General features: G+C 39.5%; 1 protein-coding gene across 1 annotated transcript in view; it reads right to left on the reverse strand.

Annotated features, from left to right (window-relative positions):
• Window positions 1-24481, reverse strand: part of ARHGAP10 (Rho GTPase activating protein 10) — a 369765-nt gene that overhangs the window by 33393 nt on the left and 311891 nt on the right. The window contains exon 19 of the mRNA XM_040251356.1: window positions 22301-22448. Within this exon, the coding sequence (XP_040107290.1) occupies window positions 22301-22448 (148 nt within the window). The remainder of the gene's footprint in view (window positions 1-22300; window positions 22449-24481) is intronic.

The following is a 24481-nucleotide window of genomic DNA, read 5'->3' on the forward strand; positions in this document are numbered from 1 at the left end:
AAGCATTCTGTTTTATACATACATACATGTGTATGCACATACTTTGAAAGAAACCGAGGATAAATATTCTATAAGAACTGTTTTTGAAGGAAATATTTTGAAGGATGAAATTATACATACTCTCTTCTCATGCCAAAATTGTAAAATATTTAGAACTTAAAAAAGGATGGGATTTTTATGATTTCAATATGCTGTTAAACTAAATATGGTTAAAAAGAGAATTGTAATCGAAATTTTAAAAGATTTAGAACTCAATGATAAAGACATTTCATATCAAAATTTGTGAAACATGGCACAATAATACCAAGAAGAAGAATTTTAGAGCTCTAAAATATTTATTAGGAAAAAAAGAAGATTCAGAACATTTTCTATGCCATATTTAAATTGGCAATTTTCCTAAATATTGATAGTGAAAGGGTCATCATGACTGAAGATTTAAGTTAAATTCAGTCACAGTAAACCCTAAAAACTAGAATTTATTAAAATCTATTTGATGTACTCTATATTTTAGTGTACTCACTCAACGAGGATTACTTGTATACTATAATTAATATACACAGGCTATTCCTTAAAATAAAAAACTAATATTCTTAACTGCTATTTTTATTACTGATTGGTATGTACAACTTCCTCAGGGGGGAAAACAGTCTACAAAATCACAATGGAAATTGACTAGAAAATATAATCAGACATATAAAAATTCACTACCTAGGAATGGAGAAATAAATCTCAAGGCTAAAATAACCTGTTTTACTTCTGAGTGTGCACATGTGAGTGTGCACGCTCAGTCAATTCTGACTCTCTGCGACCCCACAGACTGTATTCCCAGCAGGCTCCTCTGTCGGGGGGCTTCTACCAGAACCAGATGTACTCCTCCCCCAGCAGGGGGTGAGAAGCTGATGTGGTAACGGGCACCTCAAATCCCTCTTTCCTTGTGCGTGCATTCCTCCTCCTATCATTCTGTATCACAATTCTCCTCCTGTCATTCTGCGTTCTCTACCTTTTCAACAGGGCCTCCCAATAATCACCAATAACGTCTTGCTTAGAGTGTCAACATCTTCTTTCTCCATTTGGTGGGTATGTTCTCATGATGCTGCTCCCAAGGAAGACTCAGGTGCCAAACATTTGGGCTTAATGTCTGAAGTTGAAGAGCACGCAGCATCGGGAGACTGAGAAAGGCTATCCCCAAGGAAAGACATGTCTGGGTACAAGTCACAAGAGCAGACAGACTAACAGTTCTAACGAAGCTAAATGCAGAGAGGCTGAAACCGGGAGGGGATGATGGAATGCTGCTGGAAGAGAGTTTTGTTTGTTTTGCTAACTTATATAAGCCTGTTCAAAACACGACCTTTGAACTAAGCAGAAAATAGTCATGCTGCCCTACTTTCCATCATGCGGTAGATATTATGACATCAATAAAATCGCCTTCGAGCCACAGTGCTCTTTCCTCCTAAGGTCACCCGGGACATACAGTGTACTAAAAAGGAGAGGGGTGCCTGGTATCAGGATCAGTACTCTCAAACTCATTTCACAGATACTCTGACTAAATAATTCTTACTCTGCTAAAATGAAGTCTGAGGTGCCGTATTTCATCATGTCAAAAACTAGTTTCTAAAACTCCACTGCCTAGTGTAAAGCAGAATAAACCAAACCCTCCCCTTTACTCAATATGCGTTAGACTTGACCTTGTAAACAAAACCTAATGCTGAACAAGTATGGAAGTGACCTCCAAAAATAAAGCTAAATCTGTCTAGGAGCCAGTGTGAAGCTTCAGCTATATGAGACAGTAGAGAAAACAGGACTTCACTGGTGGCGCAGGGGATGGGAGTCCGCCTGCCAATGCAGGGGCTACAGGTTTGAGCCCTGGTCTGGGAGGTTTCCAAGCGCTGCACAACAGCCAATCCTGAGCACACAAATACAACTACGGAGCCCACGGGCCACAACTACTGAACCCGTGTGCCTCAACACGAAGTCCACGCACCTAGAGCCTGCGCTCTGCAACAAGAGGAGCTGCTGCCAGGACAAGCCTAGGCACTGCAACAGGAGCAGCCCCCGCTCGCCGCAACCACAGAAAGCCCATGCAGAGCAGTGAAGACCCAGCACTGTCAAAGGGAAAAAAAATGCCCCCATCAACCTTCATAAGGCCAATATAACACACGGGATGTGGACTAACAATGGGGTTTTAAGGCCGACAGACATCAAAGGATTTAGCCACAGTTGGTTCTTTAATGACTTCGTGCACAGGGAGAGCAGCACGCACCAAGCAGTGCTAGTCCCTGAAATGCAGCTGTGAAGGTGTGTTAGTTGCTCAGTCGTGTCCAACTCTTGGGACCTCATGGACTATAGCCTGCCAGGCTCCTCTGTCCATGGAGTTGTCCAGGCAAGAGTACTGGAGTGGGTCGCCATTTCCTTCTCCAGCAGATCTTCCTGACCCAAGGATCGAACCTGGGTCTCCCACATTGCAGGCAGAATCTTTACTGTCTGAGCCACCACAGAAGCCCTGAAATGTGGTTAATAAAAGTCAAAGTATACTACTTCACTCATGAGGAATGAGACCTCATGGAATTATCATGCTGGATCAGAATACTCACCCACCTAGGATAGCACTCCACTTTTAACAAGGACACTCAAGAACACTTGAGTCATTCACGGCCTTACTCTTCCCACCTAAGTCTTGAAAGTACAACATAATGTCTCCTTGCTTTCAAATCACTGGGTGAGACTGCTGTAAACGATGGAACATCCAAGGGTTCCAACCCTGAGTAACGGAGCATGACTTTCACAACAGTAGCTGGAACACAACTACGGCTCCATAGAGGGGATTACAGTTTTGTCCAGCATTTCAGCTTTGCCTCTGGTCCTTAGCGCTAGCATCACCATAAAAACTATCATGCAGATATGAGGGTAACCAGATATTCAGATTTACTGTGAGACTGAGGGAAATGGGAAAAGCCTACATACAGTCCAACAACATAGAAGAACAGCCTGTCTTACCTAACTGGACCATCTAGGCCTGGTTTTATCAAGTGGTCCACTCTTTGGCGGTGAAAGAAAGTGAACAGGCTTGTTTCCTCATAACCTACTTAAACGCTCACCCAGAGCCTCATGGAGTTCTATGAGCTTCTAGAACTAAGAGCTGCAGCATACACACGGAATGACCAGCGTACAGCAGGGCAGTCTGTGAGCAGTATGGCTGAGAAGTGACAGGATCAGGTCCCAAACTCCATTAACACCTAAGAGCCAAAGAAAATGCAGCGCTGCCTTCACAGCTTTGCATGTGCTAGCCCATATCAACTAAAATGGCCAAGGAATTAAGAGAACTTGCCTATGAGACACCGTCAATAGTGGCATTGAACAGGTAAGATCAACAGAGAGAAAAAGACATCCAAAGCAGGACAAAAATTAAACTGGTATAGTTTCCAGGCCAGGTATTCTTATATCCTTCTCAAAACATAGGCCAAAAGAGTTACATCTTAAACAGTAGCTTTAATTAACTGAAAAAGTGTACACACACATGCACCCAACCCCATGCGTACTTGCACATACAGGCAATTTCTGTCTTAAACTGATTAGAATAATAAAGATGGGTTAGGAAACTCAAAGTTTGAATTTAAAATTAAACTTTTATAATGGTTAATATGATGGGGTACATTTCTTTAAAAAGAGCAAATCCAACCCTCCCATGCAAAGGGAATTCTCCTTTGCCATCCATAGATCAGTAGGTAGTAAATGACTACTGTGAGAAAACAGTCTGGATTCTCTGATTAGAAAATCTATCCTAAGTCTTCCATTAGGGAAAGAAAGGGGAGGGGACTGTAAGAAATTAACCCAGCCAATTGTCCGTTAAGGAAAGAACACTAATTTACTTCTCAGCAGTGAAAGGTGCAGTGAGAGACCAGTTCTAATTGTCAAGTGGAAAGAAAGGTTCCTAAAGCCCCCGTGACCCCAATTCTTGGCTCTGCTGCAAGTCAGTGCAATGTCATGCTGGGTGGGGGGCAAGATGTCTCAGTTCCTCGCATTTCATTTGGCCTCATGGAACAAAACAAACCACAATGGGAACCATGATAAAGTTAATAACATGCAAATTAATGACACTCAGGGTCTAGCTAAGAAAAATGCACTTTGGCAATATAATTTCTTTATCTGAAATAGTGTCTAAAAAAGCAAAATGTGACTCTAATAGAATAGCCTCCCACCCTCAGTCCCCAAAGTCAAAAAAAAAAAAAAAAAAAGTACACACAGAGACGCATCCTCCCCACCGACACACAAAGCAAATCAGAATAAAAGTAAACTCCTGTCACATTAAGGCACGAAAAGACGTAATGAAATTTCCATACAATTATAAAGCAGATTTTATTTCCTACTGCCTGAAGATGTTAAAAATGGAACATAATGCTTGCCTGAAAAGCTACCGAATGGCTAAGATATGCCAAAAGTGCAAGCTGGGAAAAGCTGATGAGAGAATCAGCTGTGTTCTAATCACATGACATAAAACACAGACCCAATTATAATGTTAGAGCAGCAGCTAATAGGCATTAGGTTACCACTCCAGGAACCACCTCTGCTACTTATAAAGGTCAATGGAAGTCTGCAGCAATTCAATTACAAAGTGAGTAAGACCAGTTCAGTTGCAATGTCAACAGAAGTCAAAGCAAATTGCTTTACTCTGTAAAGCAGAGAACATTTTTATATCATAATCACAGTCCTCAAGCATTATTTACAGATTGAGATTTCTGCCTATATAAACAAACAAAAAATATGACCGCCATCTACTATTGTCCTTAGGAACCAAAAAGTAATCAGATACTGAATCAAGCTGTCTTCCATAAACTTCTGAGGAAGCCTGACATTTTGACAGCTCAGGAAATTTAGAGCACTATGCTCGGAACACCTTCCAAGTCCAGCTGAGAAAGGAGGGTTGTTGGATTCCTAGCTATTTACCTGTTCTCCTCCCCTCCATTCTTTTCCCCTGAACAATATAAATTATCAATTGCCAGATGAAGACCTTAAGTAGCAACCAATAAGTCTCCTTACTAAGCTGGACAAAAATAACCAAAACCCCATGACTAAGTTACATTTTCTTGGAAAGTTACATAGAAAGTACAAATAGTTCCTCTATTTGTCCTCAGGAAAATATAAGCTAAAATTCTTGAGTATGTACTAAATGTTGGGTGCTTCAGTTCAGTTCAGTTCAGTTGCATCTGACTATTTGCGACCCCATGAATCACAGCACGCCAGGCCTCCCTGTCCATCACCAGCTCCCGGAGTTCACCTCCATTGAGTCCGTGATGCCATCCAGCCATCTCATCCTCTGTCGTCCCCTTCTCCTCCTGCCCCCAATCCCTCCCAGTATCAGAGTCTTTTCCAATGAGTCAACTCTTCGCATGAGGTAGCCAAATACTCAGTTGTTCTTGGCAAAAGCCATGTGAAAGTTTACTAACCCAAACTCATGAGGCTTGGAGGGGAACTTGCCTAGGTCATAAAAGACAAGAAGAGGACAGGGACTGAAATCCAGGTTAGGTTACATCCAAACCTAGCCACAAATAATGCTGCCATTCAATAAAACTCATCGCTGTCTTAAGTGTTTCCACAAATATGTTGGGCTCAGTCGCTGTGTCCAACTTTTCTGTGACCCCATGGACTGTAGCCTGCCAGGCTCCTCTATCCACAGGATTTCCCAGGCAAGAACACTGGAGCAGGTTGCCATTTCCTTCTCCAGGGATTTCCAGTAATACTGATCCCCCAAAATGCCAGGGCAATGAGACTATGAGAGCAGCCCAGGGGGCAGATGAAAGATGCACTGAATCCAACATGAAAACACTAAGCAGGCGGGGCTCCCCATTCTCAACGTGCGGCCACGGAAGCTTCTCCAGGTCAGCTCAGGCGAGTGGGACTCCATGTGTCTGTCCTTGGGCTTTGCTTCGTGTTTTCTACTTCAAAATCTTCAACTTACACCCAAGACACCAAACAGTAAGCACAGCTTACATCAGTTAGGCTGAAACTATTGTAACCTAAGTACACATATCTGTATGCATGTTTTATGTGTAATGTGCATTTATATATGTATGTAATGACAAGGAAAAAGAACGAGGTACGTTTAAAGATGAAAATCAGACTCACTTTCTAAGGAGAACTACTGTCATAGCTGACTAATACTCTTCCAGATTTATTTTTATGCTTATACATTTATTCACTTAGTTTTCCATTGAGAAGGGAGGTGATTCTGAAATTCTGTTTTATACCTTACTTTAGCCACTGAAAAACACACTATGTGTATTATTTCTGTGGACATATTTTTATGTGTGCAAGTGTGATCCTTGGAAGGTGAGGAGCCTGTGTGTGGTTAGTAAGAGACCTACATTGCTTGTGTTTGGCTGTACAACACAAGGCTTCTAGGAGCACACCCACACAAGAGAACATGAGGAATAATACACAGCAATATAAAAGGAGAGAGCTCTCTATACAGGCATGAAAAGCAACACCAGATATACTGTAGTTCTTTTTTTTTAAATAAAGGACACAACTATATATATGCATATATATATATATATATGAAAGATTCTAGAAGAAAAAAGTAAACTATAGGTTGAACCATGTCAAACTGCTGCTATTCAATCATTTTTGACACAAACAGCAGGGCAGTTTCACATGGAATGACCATGCTCGTAACAGTGGCTAGCAATCCAATTTGGAATTTTAATTTTCAAAGGACTTAAGAAACTATAGGCTGAAATGACATGAAATTAATGTTGCTTTACTATTTTGAAGCACTGAATGGAAAAAAAAGTGTGACATTGCTGATATTAGTAACTCTAGAACTGAGAGATGCCACTAGGCATGGGTCAACCTGCTAACGGCAGGGGCTACAGACCTGGCTTGCAGGAGCACCTAAGGGCAGGGACTGAAGGACTGGAATTGCACGGAGACTTTCCACTTTATCACAACTAACATGAGACCAGACCCTGGTTCACTGAGGTAAATGGGTACACGCATCACGATAAAACACATATAATACTGAAATAAAATTACTATATTCCCTCCTCCTTGCCCATAAAAACGAGCATCCTTCTTTGCCTTAGGGGTCCATTTTTGTCATAGTGTATTGTATCCTAGGTTTAAAACCATCCTCACTTCAGTTCAGTTGCTCAGTCGTGTCCGACTCTTTGCGACCCCATGAATCGCAGCACACCAGGCCTCCCTGTCCATCACCAACTCCCGGAGTTCACTCAGACTCACGTCCATCCAGTCAGTGATGCCATCCAGCCATCTCATCCTCTGTCGTCCCCTTCTCCTCCTGCCCCCAATCCCTCCCAGCATCAGAGTCCTTTCCAATGAGTCAACTCTTCGCATGAGGTGGCCAAAGTACTGGAGTTTCAGCTTTAACATCATTCCTTCCAAAGAAATCCCAGGGCTGATCTCCTTCAGAATGGACTGGTTGGATCTCCTTGGACTCTCTCTCAAGAGTCTTCTCCAACACCACAGTTCAAAAGCATCAATTCTTTGGCGCTCAGCCTTCTTCACAGTCCAACTCTCACATCCATAGATGACCCCAGGAAAAACCATAGCCTTGACTAGACGGACCTTAGTCAGCAAAGTAATGTCTCTGCTTTTGTATATGCTATCTAGGTTGGTCATCACTTTCCTTCCAAGGAGTAAGTGTCTTTTAATTTCATGGCTGCAATCACCATCTGCAGTGATTTTGGAGCCCCAAAAATAAAGTCTGACACTGCTTCTACAGTTTCCCCATCTATTTGCCATGAAGTGATGGGACCGGATGCTATGATCTTCATTTTCTTAATGTTGAGCTTTTAGCCAACTTTTTCACTCTCCACTTTCACTTTCATCAAGAGGCTTTTTAGTTCCTCTTCACTTTCTGCCATAAGGGTGGGGTCATCTGCATATCTAAGGTTATTGATATTTCTCCTGGCAATCTTGATTCCAGCTTGTGCTTCTTCCAGCCCAGTGTTTCTCATGATGTACTCTGCATATAAGTTAAATAAGCAGGGTGACAATATACAGCTTTGACGTACTCCTTTTCCTATTTGGAACCAGTCCATTGTTCCATGTCCAGTTCTAACTGTTGCTTCCTGACCTGCATATAGTTTCTCAAGAGGCAGGTCAGGTGGTCTGGTATTCCCATCTTTTTCAGAATTTTCCACAGTTTATTGTGATCCACACAGTCAAAGGCTTTGGCATAGTCAATAAAGCAGAAACCCATGTTTTTCTGGCCCTTTCTTCTCCATCTCTTTCAACCATCACTCTGATTTCTTTATAAATAGCCACTGTTTCTAATGAAAAAACTAAGACTTATTCTTAACATTAAAAAAGTGAATCAACATAGTGCTTGAAAGGCACATGATAGCTCAGAAAAGACTGGTCGTGGAAAACTCCAGAGAAGAGAAGATGCTGTGTTGAGGCACTTGGGTTTGTACTTGAGCAGAGTGGTAAGGAGCCCAGACTGTGGGATCTGACTGGTCAATCTTGGGTCTGTCCCTCACCAGCTGGGAGACTGAAGTAAGCTACTGCACCTTCTCTGAGTTTCAGTTTCCTCAATTATAAAATACCGATAATAGTACTACCTAAAGGATTGTTATAAGGATTACCTAAGTTTAACAAATATCGCTAACAACAGTAGCTGGCATATAATAGGCTATCTATACCTACGCAGTAGTGTCACCCTCTCAATTGTATATTCTATTCTCACAGTAAGTATTAGAAATGTTAAAAGTCCACCTTTGCAATAATTAAGATAATAACCAGAGAATTAAAGAGTCACTATTTCTATTTATACCCAAAGAGAAAAATAAAACCATGACCATCATCACATTTCAAGCTCAAAAACTCATGCTGCTGAGTTCAGAGAACAAATATTAGTACCCGCAAAATATTAGATGTACAATTCACTGTAAAAACCTTCACTGAAGATTTTTTTTTCCCCTATCCAAGGCTGACACTGGGCTTCTAAATACTGGCTCAGAAGAGACACAGGAATACCACGGTAAGTAGAATGAGCATTTAGGAGGAGCCAGGCTGCTAAGTTGCGACCCAGGGTTCACGAAAAGCGATGCAAAGACAACTGGTTATAGGAGTAGTCTCCACAGCTGACTCAACGCCAAGTCATTTTTTTTCCTTCAATAGCTGGGAAGGATTTAGTAGGTACAAATTAACCGGCCACAGGTTTGTTTGGTTATAGTAATTGTATATGGCACTCTTTACTCTGGGTAACATTTTTCTTTTGCTCCTCTGCACAGCTTGAGGATCTTAGTTCCCTGACCAGCAATTGAACCTGGAACCCAGCAGTCAAAGTGCAGAGTCTTAACCACTAGACCATCAGGGCAGTCCTGGGTGCCTGGTAATTTTTATCATGGTCCATAAGAGTTTTCTCAGCAATCAAAGTCACTTGGACTCGGCCACATTGAGATAATACCTTTCCCTTCAAGATTTCTCTTCATCTTCCTGGCTACCAAAGGAAATGTTTGAAATCAGTCACTCCTGACAGCCTTAAAAAATCTATTTCATTCAGGATAAACAATACTTTGGTTGGTTTGAAAAGATGTTTCTTAGACAGCCCAGCTACCTCCTACGCTGTAAGTGTTTCAAAGGGGGCTATAAAGAGAGTGACAGCTGCTTGAATTCAGAACTAGAAATTAAAATAAAAGCTATTAGAAGTGAAGAAAAAAACCCACACCACAGGGAGACAAGCTTGAAAGACTTCTTCTCTCTTCTATAAATTCAAGTTACCTGCCATGAACTTATTTTCACCACAGAAGCAGCTATGTATTTTTTAAGGCATTAAATAAGCCTTTTTCCCCCCTCCAGAGAAAGGGGGAAATGTTCATCCCACACAGAAGCACAGTTAAGATTATAGAGGAAGTCATATAAGAAGCTGCCTCGTGCTTTGTCGCTAATACGCCGGGGGCTGAGCTTCAGGGAGGCATCTGGGGAGACGGCCATGCAGAGGAAGCCGCATGTGTGATTTACAGGCAGGCCACAATTCAGTCACAGTCCTGATATTCCGGCTGCCTTTTCCAACCCACTGATCTAATCACTGTAATAGTGAGACATAATCTGTCTACATAGGTTGTCACTGAGTCAAGCGCGGGCTTAGATTTAACTTCACAACACGGTAATTCCATGCTACAGAACCGGGACTTTGCTCTGAGAAAGCGACAGCAGGTCTTGACCCTCGGGGAAATTATTATCCAGGGTCTACCCGTGAAGGGTCATGCAAAAAATAAAAATGGTAAGAATCAAGAGAAGATGACCAAGCCTAACACAAAGACCTATCTGGGACCAGTTACTTGGGTTGGTCATCCGTCTATGCAAACTGAACAGATATGTCTACAAGGAAATGCCAATAGCTCTCAAAATCCACATCAACCAAGGTTTTACACCGGTTCTTCTCTCACAGAAGGGCCCTGGTACAATTTGAGAGAGGACGGGGTAGTAACAATTTACTTACAAAAGCATGCTTTCATGAAGGTCATTTTTAAAAAAAATATCGGAGTATAGCTGATTAAGCCCGTATAGGTGGGCTTCCCTGGTGGCACAGGGGTAATGAATCTGCCTGTTAATACAGGAGATGCAAGAGGCTCGGGTTCAATCCTGGGTCGGGAAGATTGCCTGGAGAAGGAAATGGCAGCCCGCTCCAGTAATCCTGCCTGGAGAAGTCCATGGACAGAGGAGCCTGGTGGGCTACAGTCCAGGAGGTCGCAAAGAGGCACACACAGCTGATTAACAATGCCGTGTTAGTTTCGAGTGTACAGCAAAGCGATTCAGTTGTACATACACAGGTATCTATTCTTTTTCAAGTTCTTTTTCCATTTAAGTTATTACTGAGTACTAAGTAGAGTCCCCTGTGTGATACAGTAGGTCCTTGTTGATTATTTTAACTCTAGCAGTTGTACACGTCAATCCCAAACCTCCTCATTTATCCCTCTAAAGATACTCTGTCGGGCCTGAGCCTGGGGAGTGCATAGCTGCCATGACTGCCAGCCTTCCATCCTTGACATCTACTGAAATAACCATCTTTGAGTGTGGTGGGTGCTGCCTGTCCTTTACAAAAGCCTATGAATGAATGTATATGTCTGTGAGGCAAAGTAGGAGAAAACTGAGTTCTGTAATACACTGTTCATAATTTATGATGCTATACTTTCTCTAGGAAGATAACATTTTAGGCATTATGTAATATTTCTCTATCCACTGGTTTTTATATACACTACTTATACCAAACCCATTTTCTAAAGCAGTTATACACAACAATATGTACTGAGGACACTAACAAAATGAGATCATTTTTTCCTTTTGATGAGAAGATGGTCTAAATATTTTTATTTAAAAAAAGCCTCAGAACCAGACTAAAATACAAACACAAGGAATAGATTTACCTATGAACCTAAACTGCTGTTGATGACATCTGTTTTAATGACCTGCTTTCATCTTCCACACCTGATCAATGCAGAAGTCGCAAACCTGCTTTAACATCTCTACCAGACAACTACTTATTTTCAATTCCTACTGCTGATTCAAGCCCAAGCAACCTAAGCTTAAATTATCAACCCAGCGTTTTTCAAAAGCCTTCTTGATTCCTACTGACAGATTTGTTCTAATCTGATTTTAGAGACTAATGCATATCAGGAGAGGTTCCCTCCTTTAAGAAAGGAGAGAAATGGTCCCGTCTCATTGTTAACCCATCTCCCCTTCAACAGTTGTGTTTTCACAGTTTTGCTTACAACGCTCTGCATTGTCATCATATTCTCTACCACAGTGTAGGACTATAATACATGTTCAACAAAATGTGCTGCAGTTAGCACATTGGGGATCCAAGTGGGAAAGTGCCAACCTAACGATACCCAAGTAAGAACTACTCTAAAATAATATCAAATCTTGCCAATTGGCTTGCAAGATGATTTTGTTTTCAACTCATTATAAGTCATATTTTTTATGTTGTCTAAACAAACAAACTGCTATATCATGTACAAAAGAAGATAGGCATAGAATACCTAATTACCCAAGAAGATACAAATAAAAACTACTCCTGTGAATGTCTAGTTCTGTTTAAAATTAGAGCTAGCATACAGGAAGAACTGGAGAGCTTAGTCAAAATTCAGATGATAATCTTCTCACTCACTCCCAACCTTCTTTTAAAATGTTTCTTCTGCCTTGAATAGAAAATAGCAAAGAATATACTTCATATAGCCTCCTGAACTTTCTTTATACCTGAGGATATTAAAACAAACAAAAGTCTCTCTTTATATGAAAGGGTACTAAGGGTTGAGGGGCCAGCCCCATCCAGCAGACACTGCAACGGGAGCCACAGTCCCACTGTAAGAGAGCACACGCGGCCCACACCGTGAATATTCCCTGAGTACCTCGCTCTGGTGGGCCAGTCAAGAAAACACTTCTGAGCCCCACAGGGAATCTCCTAAATGAGGCCACTCCTTCAATTCAGGGAGAGAGAACTGACTGACCTAATACATATGTCAACTACAAATTGATACCTGCCATCCAACTCTACAAGGATTAAATCATGAGCTGCTGCAGTTGCTGATTTTCAATACCCCCTGGAAGGAATTCATGGTGTGGAGAGCAGAAATGAGGCACTCTGTGCTCTGAGAAACTGACAGGACAGGTTTTTAGAGAGCTAGATATTCTCAGGAGCTGATTTTATGAGCACAATTCTTATATCTACTCATATCTAGAAAAGCACTGAAATCCTTCATGGTGACAATGGCTCCTTGTGACTAGTAGACATCTTCTGAAAAGAAGACTATGTGCTTGATTGCATGTACTCCCCCTTTACTGAAGTCACATATATACTGACCTTCCCCTCTCCATCCCTGCCACCTCTTTGGAGCAGTTTCTCAGAGCTATCTGAAATTTTGTTTACCAGGCTATCGTCCTCATTTTGCCCCAGATAAAACTCACAACTTGCACATTGTGCATTTTTTAAAAGTCAGTAATAGAAACAAACACAAAATGAGACAAAATGAAGAGACAATGGAATATGTTCCAACTAAAGAAAAAGACAAAGCCTCAGAAAAAGAACAAAAGAAAGCAAAGATAAGCAATTTACCTGTCAAGAGTTCAAAGTAATAGTCAAGAAGGTACTCACTGAACTTGGGAGAAGAACAGACGAATACAATGAGAACTTCAACAAAGAGACATTAAAGAAAAGAAAGTACCAAAGATAAGTTATAACTGAACTGAAGATACACTGCAGGAACTCAACAGGAGACTAAATGAGGCAAGAGAATGAATCAGCAAGCTGGAAGACAAACCAATAGGACTCACCCAGACAAAGCAGCAAAAAGAAAAAAAAAAAAAATTTAAGTGAAGATAAGCTAAGGGACCTTTGGGACAACATCAAGCAGAATATATTCATATATAGGGGTGCCAGAAGGAGAAGAGGGAAAGAGGCAGAAAAGTTACTTGAAGAAATAGTGGTTGAAAACCTCCCTAATCTGTGGAAGGAAACAGACTTTCCAAGGGTCCAGGAAGCCCAAGAGTTCCAAATAAGATGCAACCAAAAAGACACACACGAAGACATACAGTTAAAATGGTAAAAGTTAACGATAAAGAGAATTCTAAAAGCAGCAAGAGAAAAACAATTTGTTGTATACAAGCAAAGCCCCATAATGCTATTAGCAAATTTTTCAGCAGAAACTTAGGCCATAAGGGAGTGATACAACATATTCAAAGTGCTGAAAGAAAAAAGAATTCTGTACCCACAAAGTTATCATTCAGAACTGAAGTAGAGATTAAGAGTTTCCCAGATAAGTTAAAGCTACAGGAGTTTATCACCACTAAATCAGCCCTGTAAGAAATGATAAAATGAATTTTTCAAGCTGAAAAGAAATGGCACTAATAATGAGATAACATATAAAAGTAAAATGATCACTGGAAAAGGTAAACATATAATAATGAACCAACCACTTAAAACTCAAATACGAAGGTTAAAAGAAGAAAAGTAGTAAACTTAACTAAAATTAAAATAATTAGTTAAAAGATGCACAAAATAAAAAGATGTAAAATGTGTCATCAAAAGTATAAAATGTGAGGACTTCCCTGGGCCAGTGGTTAAGACTCTGTGTCTGAATGAAGGGAATATGGGTTTGATCCCTGGCTAGGGAATTAAGATCCCACATGATGTGCAGTGTGGCCAAAAATTAATTAATTAATTAAAAGTTACTAAAATAACTTTTTTTCAAAGGTATAAAATGTGATTGGGGAGTAAAAAGATAAATCTGGACACATTCCAAAGCTTTAAGCAGCTATCAACTTAAAATGGGCTACTATGAAAATGTTATATGTGAATCTCATTGAAACCATGAGAAAAAGCTTACAGTAAACACAAAGAAGAAAATGATGAAGAAATGTCAATATATCACACACACACACACACAAAACCACCAAGACAAAAGAAGCTATTAATAGAAAAGGAACAGAGAAGAACTACAATAACAGCCAGAAAACAATTAACATAAAGGCAATAAGTACATTCTTATCAATAATTGCTTTAAATGTAAAAAGACTAAATTTTACAATCAAGAGAATGGCTGAATAGAGACAGACTTCAGAAGACAGGGCACATACAAACTCAAAGTGAAGGGACTTAAAAAAGACATTTCACACAAATGGAAATAAAAGAAAGCTGGAGAAAACTCTACTCATAACAGACAAGATGTTCTTTAAAACAAAGACTGTAATAAAAGACAAAGAAGGGCATTATATAATGATAAAGATGTTAATACAGCAAGAAGAGGTAAGATTTATAAACATATATGTACCCAGTAGAGGAGCACAAGATATACAAAAGCAAGTATTAATGGACATACAAAGAGATTAATTAAAGGCAATACAATTATAATGGGGTACTTTAACACCTCACTTACATCAGTGGGTAGGTCATCCAGACATAAAATCAATAAGGAAACATTGAATTTAAACAATGCATTAGATCAGATGGACTTAATACAAATACAGAACATTCCATCCAAAAGTAGAATATACACTCTTTTAAAGTGCACGTGGAACATTCTCCAAGATAGGTTACATGTTATTTCACTAGTTTCAAGACTGAAATTATACATCAAGCATTTATTCCAACCACAGTGGTATGAAACTAGAAAACAATCACAAGAGAAAAAAAAAAGTAAAATCCACAAAATCATGACGGTAAGTAGGCTACTGAGGAACCAATGCATCAAAGAAATCAAAGGAAAGATAAAAAATATTTAGAGGTAAAAACAGAAATACAACATGCCAAAGAATGAGTTGCAGCAAAGAAAGGTCACAGCAATACAGGCCTACCTTACGAAATAAGAAAACTTCCAATTAGACAACCTAACTTCACATCTGAAGAAACTAGAAAAAGAAGAACAAAGTCCAAAATCAGTAGAAGGAAGGGAATAATAGAGTGAAAATAATGAAACAGAGATGAAAAAACAATAGAAAAGATCAATGAAACTACAAGCTGGTTTTCTGAAAAGACAAAAACTGACAAGCCTTTAGTTAGACTTACCAAGAAAAAAAGAGAGGACTCAACTAAATAAAATCAGAGATGAAAGACGGGAAGTAACAACTAGAGAAACACAAAGAATCATGAAAAACTACTACAAACAATTATCCACTAACAAACTGTCGACAACCTAGAAGAAATGGATCAATTCCTAGAAACAGGCAATTTTCTAAGACTAAATCATGAAGAAAGAGAATATCTAAACTAGATCAATTACTAGTAAGGAGGTTGAAACAGTAATCAAAAATCTCTCAACAAACAAAAACCCAGGCAGATGGCTTCACTAGCAAATTCTACAAAACACTCAAAGATTTAAAACCCAACATGCTCAAGCATTTCCAAAAAAAAAAAAAATGAAAAGGAGATAAATCTTTCATATACGTTTTATAAAGCCAGAATTACCCTGATGCCAAAAACAGATAAGACCACCACAAAAAATAGAAAATTACAGGCCAATACCTTGATAAATACACATGAAAAAAATTCTCAACAAAATATTAGCAAATGAAATTCAACAACAGATTAAAAGGATCTTACATCATTATCAATTGGGATTTATTCCAGGGATATAAGATTGGTTCAACACCCATAAATCAATCAATATGATACATCACATTAACAAAGCTAAAGAATAAAAACCACATGATCATCTCAATAGATGACCACAAAATTCAACATCCATTTATGGTAAAAACTCTCAACAAAGTGCATGTAAAGGGCACAAACCTTTACATAACTGAGGCCATATGTGACAAATCCACAGCTAACATCATATTCTAACAGCAAAAAGCTGAAAGTTTTTTTTGAAGATTAGGAAGAAGACAAGGATACCCACTCTCACCTTACTTTTATTGAACACAGTACTGAAAGTCCTAGTCACAATAATTATGTTAAGAAAAGAAATAAAGGACATCAAAACTAGAAAGGAAGAAATAAAACGGTCACGATCCACAGATGACATAATACCATATATAGAAAACTCTAAAGCTTCCATCAAAAAAAAAAAAAGACTGTTAGAATAAATGAATTCATTAAAGTTGCAAGATACAAAATCAATATATAGAATTTTGTGGCTTTTATATACACTGACACCAAACTACCAGAAACGGAAATTAAGAAAACAATCCCATTTAAACTTGCATCAAAAATAATGAAATACCTGGTAATCAAGTTAACCAAGGAGGTGAAAGACCTATAAACTGAAAACTTGTAAGACACTGGAAAGAAATCAAAGGAGACACAAATAAATGGAAAGATATCCCATGCTCACAGATTAGAAAAATATTGCTAAAATATCCATGCTATCTACAGATTCAATGAAATTCCTATCAAAATGTCAATGGCACATTCCACAAAATAAAGAGAAGGGGAAAGAATAGGAACAAATAATTCTTAAAATTGTATGGAACCACAAAAGACCCCAAATAGCCAAAACAATCTTGAGAAAGAACAACAAAGCTGGAGGTATTATACTCCCTTTATTCCAAGTATACTACAAAGCTATAGTAATCCAAACAGTATGGTACTGGAACAAAAACAGACACACAGGTCAAAAAAACAGAACTGAGATTCCAGAAATAAACTTTCACACACATGGACAATTTAATTATGGAACAAATCACATAAAATGTAGAAATGACAGTCTCTTCAATAAACAGCCCTGGGAGAACTAGACAGCCACATGCGAAAGAATGACCAGACACAAAAATTAACTCAAAATGGATTAGACACTTGAATGTAAGAGCTGAAACCATAAAATACCTTGATGAAAACATAGGCAGTAAACTCACTGACATTGGCCATAGCTAATTTTTTTGTGGATCTGACTCCAAAGGCAAGGGAAACAGAAGCACAATAAATGAATGAGACTGTATCAATCCTGCACCGCAAAAGAAACTATCAGCAAAATGACAAGCCAACCTACAGAATGGAAGGAGACATTAGCAAACCACATATACAATAAGGCTTTAAAATGTCAAAATATATAAAGAACTCACACAAATTAACAACGAAAACATAAAAATAAACAAACCACCCATGTTAAAAATACCCACTCGTGTTAAAAATGGGCTGAGGGCTTCCCTGGTGGTCTGGTGGCTTAAAGCCGCCTTGCAATGCAGGGGACACAGACTCGATCCCTGGTCTGAGAAGATCCTGCATGCTGTGGGGCGACCGAGCCCCTGAGCCACAACCGCTGAGGCCCACATGCCCTAGAGCCTGTGCTCCTCCAGAGACGCCACCACGATGACAAGCCCACGGACCACAGAGGGCAGGAACCCGGAGTCAGCGCAACGACAGAAAGCTCGTGGGCAACGATGAAGAGCTGGGGCAGCCAAAAACAAGGCAATCAATCACCAAAACTTTAAAACGGGCAGCAAATACGAACAGTTCCCAAAGAAGGCATAGAAAGGGCCAAAAGACACATGAAAAGACGTTCAACATCATCCATTACAAGGAAAATGCAAATCAAAAGCATAATGAGATATCACCACACACCTGTCAGAATGACTATTATCAAAGATAAGAAAAAGCTGGAGAGGCTGTGGAGAAGAGAACCCTGGAGCACTGCTGGTGAAAAAGTAACTTGCTACAGCCATTAGGGAAAACAGTTCCTCAAGAGATGAAGACCAGGACTGCCACGTGACCCAGCTCTCCCACTTCTGAGTATTCACCTGAAGAGTACAAAAACACTAATTCGAAAAGACACACGCAGCCCAATTTCCCTGTGGCATTATTTATAACAGCCAAGATATGGAAGACAACCTGTGTCCACTGACAGATGGATGGATATGTATACATGTACCATGTACATTGCATACGTATATATGTAACTCAGCCATGAAAAAGAATGGAATCCTGATATCTGTGACAACAAAGAAGGACCTTGGAAGTATTTTGCTATATGAAGCCAGCCAGAGAGAGAAAGACAAATACTACATTATTTCACTCACTTGTGGGATCTTAAAAAACAAAACAAATAAACAAAATAAAACAAATATGCAGATACGGAGAACAGATTAGTGGTTATCAGGGGGAAAGAGGATTGGGAAGTGGATGAAAGGGTTGAAGGTCAACTGGAAGGTGATGGATGATAACTGATTTGTGGTGGTGATTAACCTCTAGTGTATATAGATGTCAAATTATAATGTACATCTGGAATCCATATAATTAAAAAAGAGGTAGGAAGGACATAAATTTGGAGTGGACAGGTGAAATAAAAAATACAACATACATTAACTGTTTAAAAGTTACTTTACTACCACTTCTGAGGAAATAAAAACACAGGAACATAAGTTGAGAATAAAATAAAAGGGAGCCTTTGATTTTTTCATCTACTTTTTAGCACTGAGCAGCCTACCTTACATTTCACTATTTCACAACTGACTTAGCTAAAGCTACTCAGCTTTAAAGTTTTGAGACTATAAAACACTATATTCAAGTGAACAATATGGCTTCTACAAAATAATAAGATAAGAATTTCAGAAAAGATTTAACAGTTGCTCTAGAAATCTAGCTAGACACTATATCCATTTCAGTTCATATTAATCATCAACAGAGATCCGTAGGAAACTAAATTGTAAAGATTTCTGCAAATAACAAGTCTAATACCATTAAATCACATATTAACAAAGGAAAATAGTGAGCCTGCCTATGCAGTATGGCTAAATGTGCCAAGGCCAATTAAACCTTTGCTAAAGTAAAGATACTAAGTGTCTTTAATTAAATTTGCAGGGTGGGTATTAAAAAAACATAATAAGAACCACGTGTAACAGCAGAGGGTGTCTCTCCCAGTTCACACAGGGGAAGCTAGGCCTCTCTGCTTTTCAAGCCTATCTTACCTCCGCTCATGCCATCAGGCTTGCTGACTGGTAATCATGACTTTCTGATTTACTACATGCTAAACTGAAACTAATTCTAAGTGTTTTCCAGGGTTGGCTGTTCCGTACATCACATATTATAATTTCACACCCTACTGCATGCAGAAGAAGAAATAACATACTACAAACCACTTCACTCAAATACCAAATCTGTGACCCAAAAAGCTTAAGAAAATCCTCAAAGAACACAACACTGCAAAGCAACTATACTCCAGTAAAAAGTTAAAATAAAAAAAAAAAGAAAAGAAAGAAAATCTCTAGTCATTCAAACTAATTCCTTGAATCTTGGCAAATAAATTACCTAACTTTAAACAAAAATAATTTGTACTGGACTTCATTAAATCTAACTTGTGCTACAGTGAATAAATGAGGGGGGGAGGGTGGAAACACACTTGCATTTAAATTTTCTATTAGACTCAAACCAAATAATCTGGAAAAATAAATCAACCAAAGGTGGCTATAACGCATACTTTCACCAGAACTAGATAAACATGAGAAGTGACCCAATGACCGGGAATAAGAAAAGATGCATAAAAGTATTAAACTTTTGAAAATTCCGAATAGAGCTGACGATTAGATGACTCAGACGACCGAAAAGCATTTAGTCCTGGTGATAAAAGATTTCTTTTTTGAAAGGGTAAAGTTTTCAGTATACTAAGTAATCAATAACAAAGCTCTTTAAGTATCCTTTTTCTGTATGCTTCCTTTCAAAAGCATTTTCACCACCTCTTCATTTATTTCCTTTTTTAGAATATGCGGAATATGGCTCCCACTTTGTTCTCTCTGAAATAATCCTTTTTTACACAACTTGAGTTTCACTAAAGCTGAGCTACAAATAGTTGGGGTGAGGGGAGAAGATAAATAACAGTTTTTAGTTGCTTTATCTTACGACCCGTGCGATAAAATCACTCCATGACCAAAATCACGAACTTTCGTGATTGTAACAACATTCAAAAAAAAAAAAAACAAAGGCTGAAATCAAGAATTAACATAAAGTTTATAAAAAGACAAAATGTAGATTAAAACATCATATAAGTAGTGAATATAAAGACAGACTAAAGAAATTAAATATCTGTCAATCTTTTTTCCTTATAATTAAAAATTTTAAAGAATTATTATGTAGCCTAAAAATCAGAAAGCCATGACTGTACACCATTTTGAATATATCCATTAAAAATATGCTAAATACCACTTCGGCAGTTTCTTACCCATTAATAATAATCACTCAGCAACTCAACGATCAAGAGATTAGTAAACTATATTCACATGACTGGATACTCTGATTTAATTGCTAAAAATACCTGCCCCCCAAGTAGATGCAACTCGAAAACAAAAGGTCCCTCCTTGGTCATTTCTTTTATGAAATGAGAGTCAATTCGATTTTGCTCAAAGTTGATGAGCCTGTGTAGGTACTGTTTCATGTCACCTTGATTTCTCTCCCCCGCCTACTTTCCAACATTTGCCTCATTCACTAATCTTTTAACACTTCCACCAGAGGACAAGTGAGATAAAAGTCAAGGTGCAATTCAAACCCGTCAGCTTCACTCCTTATTAGCAACTCTGTAGAGACAGTGAATGTGAGGGAAAAAGAAAAGAGGAGAGGATAAAAAGTTAGCTGGACTCAGAAGCTGAAACTAAGGACCAAAAGGCAGCTCTGAAATCCGAGGTTGCTTTAAATCATAGGGCTTCCCCGGTGACTCAGATGGCAAATAAGCCGCCTGCAATGTGGGAGACCTGTGTTCGATCCCAGGATCAGGAAGATTTCCTGGAGAAGGGAATGGCTACCCACTCCAGCATTCTTGCCTGGAGGATCCCATGGACAGAGGAGAGTGGCGGGCTACAGTCCACAGGGTCACAAAGAGTTGGACATGACGAAGGGAGTAACACAGCAGATCATGCCCTTACCCTGGAAAATGCGTATGTGAGTGTGACACTAACACTTGTACCACGCGCACGTATGTCTTAAAGACTTTAAAAGAGTATTGGAACGCCTTGGCCCTCACTGTTATTACAGGAGGCATTCTGAGTCCTCCTGCACAGACCCCCTGGGAGTTAAAGACACATGTCACTTGCTGGCTTGGATCTCTGGATATCAGCTATACAGCTGCTTATGATGGAGGTACTGGATTTGTTTCTGTCTTCATTTCTTCCCTCCCTTTGACAATCACTTCATACCTCCAAACCAATAACATCTTGGTAGTTTCAATCTTATTCTCCACACCAATGACCACATGGTTACAAATCAGCAACTGGGTGTGTCCAATGAGCTCACAGCCTTGTTTTGTAAGGATCACTGTTTAAAATTCCAATTTGAGACAGGTGGCAACCACAGGACAACGGTGAGCTGGAACGGGGTGGTTTGGATGGAAAGTGAGGGCTTCCACTGATCAGAGTCCCAGTGTAGCTTGGTCCACTCAGTCGAGCCCCGACCGTGGTCAATTTGCCACCTCTGCCACAGGATAAGACACCTGCCTCTGGAGAAAGTCAGAAAACTGGGGCAAGGATGGTGCAGAAGCACAGACCCAGTGCAACCTTGACCTGCGCCTTTGATCTCAACACACTGAACATCAGACTGGATCTGCTCATCTCGCAAAAGACCTGCTTTCACTTTAGTTCCTCTTCCATTTGTCTCAGGGTTATGTAACCTCACAGGAGGTCACACAAGCCTCCCAAAAAAGAAATGTAAGCTGTCTTTTTCAAAGTAGAAAAAGAACCGTGCATAACAAAGACAAACACAAACTGAAACTGTGCATGCTCTCCCTGACACAAAAGCTTTACCCTCCCCGTTAATCTAAAAAAATTATAATCTTAAGGGTAGAAGGAAGCTAAAAACACAAAGGATGGGAAACCATGGCCTGCCCTGGGGACAAAGGCAAGAAGAAAAATGTAACGAACATCTTACCATCTTCCAGTTCAAGACAGAGATTATATACGGCCACGGGTCTCTTAGTCCTCTGGCCCTGCCTCTTCGATTGTCTTGGCGGAGCATTTGGGGGTGCTGACAGGGGGCCTGGCTCAGGCAATGTGGCATCAGGCGGGGTCCTAAAAATCTGCCATCGAAACACAAAGGACATTAATTGTTTCCCATGAACAGAAACTTGGGTTTTGCAACAGTATACCAATCCCAAACAACATTTGATTTGGAGTCCATCCAAAATGGGCTGCTGGAGCCAAAAATCCATGCCTTTAAATTTTGGGCATAAGTCATAAATCTTGTATTTATTTTTTAACAGAAGATTTCAAAATAAAATTTCTCATTAACAGTAAGTAAAAGCAACATCAAATCATTATATTTCAAAATAGAGTCATGCCCAAACTAAACAAGTCTAATTATCTCCACCAGATGTAGACAATACCACAGCTCTTCATCCACAAAGGAAGTAACCAGGATAAAACACTAAAAACAAATATCCCATTCAATTTCACACAGGGTTATATTTATGCCAAAATGCTAGTTTCAATTTTTTTTCAAACTACATAAACAGAAACATACGACTGCAAATATTTTTTACACATTTAAAAATAGCGTGTGCTTGTGAAATTACCTTTCGGAGTCCACATACATTTTTCATAAAATGCTCTGTATGTTTAATCAATTTGTTTAATACCCTCCAACCTCCCTTAAATATTTCCCCTCTATTTCTGAAACCTAGCATATCAGCACCTTCATTATCTACACGGCCACGGGTCTCTTAGTCCTCTGGCCCTGCCTCTTCGATTGTCATTCATCTGTCAGCAACAACAACATTAATTAAAATGTGCTGATTCTTTTCTTAGCAAATTTTTTTCTTTGAGAATCGCAAGCTGCGCAATGCATGCATCCTAAGTCGTTTGTCTGATTCTTTGTGACCCTATGGACTGTATGTAGCCCACCAGGCTCCTCTGTCCGTGGGATTCTCCAGACTACTGGAGTGGGTTGCCCTGCCCTCCTCCAGGGATCTTCCCTACCCAGGGATCAAACCCATGTCTCTTAGTCTCCTGCATTGGCAAGAGGGTTCTTTACCATTAGTGCCACCTGGGAAGCTCCAAACTGTGCCATAAAGGGAAGCATATCATAGAGGTGATTTATAATATAATTTCCATTGCTGCCAAGACCTGAGTTCAGAAGCTTCCCATCCCCAACACTGGAGTCCTTTCTGCCTTCAATGAAGTCCTAATATAAAATATTTAGATATCACCCTAACCGACACTGTATCTCCAGACCACTGACGTTCTAAATGTAGATAACTTGGAGAAAGTCAGCTAGCATTAAATAAACCATAAATATAAAACTCACAATAAAAGGCATTGAGTGAAAGCCCTCTTGTTGCACAGGGATTATTATTTATGCATCTGAATAAAAATAGATGTATGACCTGTATATACAAGTGAGGGTACCACATATACGTATCACATTTAATAGCTAACCAACATGTCAGAATTATATTCACAATCTACAAGTTCTCATCTAAAAGCTATCATATACCAACAGAAATAACCAATTTCAACAGAGCTTTTGCTTTATAGTACCATACTGCCCCCTCATGTGTAAACGGAATAAAAAATGGTTTAAATTACTATGGACAAATATTTGCTTGTGAAAATTTAATTTTGTGCTCCAACTGGTAACCTGCTAATACCATATTTCCACAGACTTTGTGCTCCAATAGGGTGCTCTGGCAAATAGCAACTACTTATCTGCCTTAAAAAAATCCCCTTCTGTGTACACTATTGTGCACAGGTGGCTTTACCGCCATGTGTCATCATTGCAATTGAGGAAGGTTGCAGAGTGACGGGAACAGGAGAGAATTTAGGCGGTGAAGAGGATGACAGTGATGAAAGAAGGAAGAAAAGACGGGGAAACTTGATCCCATGAAAAGAAACTAGCACCTGTGTGTGACCAACATTGGGAAGAGCCTGTGGTCTTATGTTCAATCTTTACAAACATGGCACCTGTCCCTGGGACGTTACTAGAACAGGAAGTCAAACAACACAGAGCCAGTATCCCCAAAGCATAAACAGTCGGAAGGGTATATACGAAGAAACAGTGCTGGAGAGCTGATAACCTTCTAAGCAGACCTTCCTAGAAGATCGCACTGATTGG

The sequence above is a fragment of the Oryx dammah genome, unplaced genomic scaffold (genome assembly GCF_014754425.2).
Source record: "Oryx dammah isolate SB20612 unplaced genomic scaffold, SCBI_Odam_1.1 HiC_scaffold_12, whole genome shotgun sequence".
Taxonomy (NCBI): domain Eukaryota; kingdom Metazoa; phylum Chordata; class Mammalia; order Artiodactyla; family Bovidae; genus Oryx; species Oryx dammah.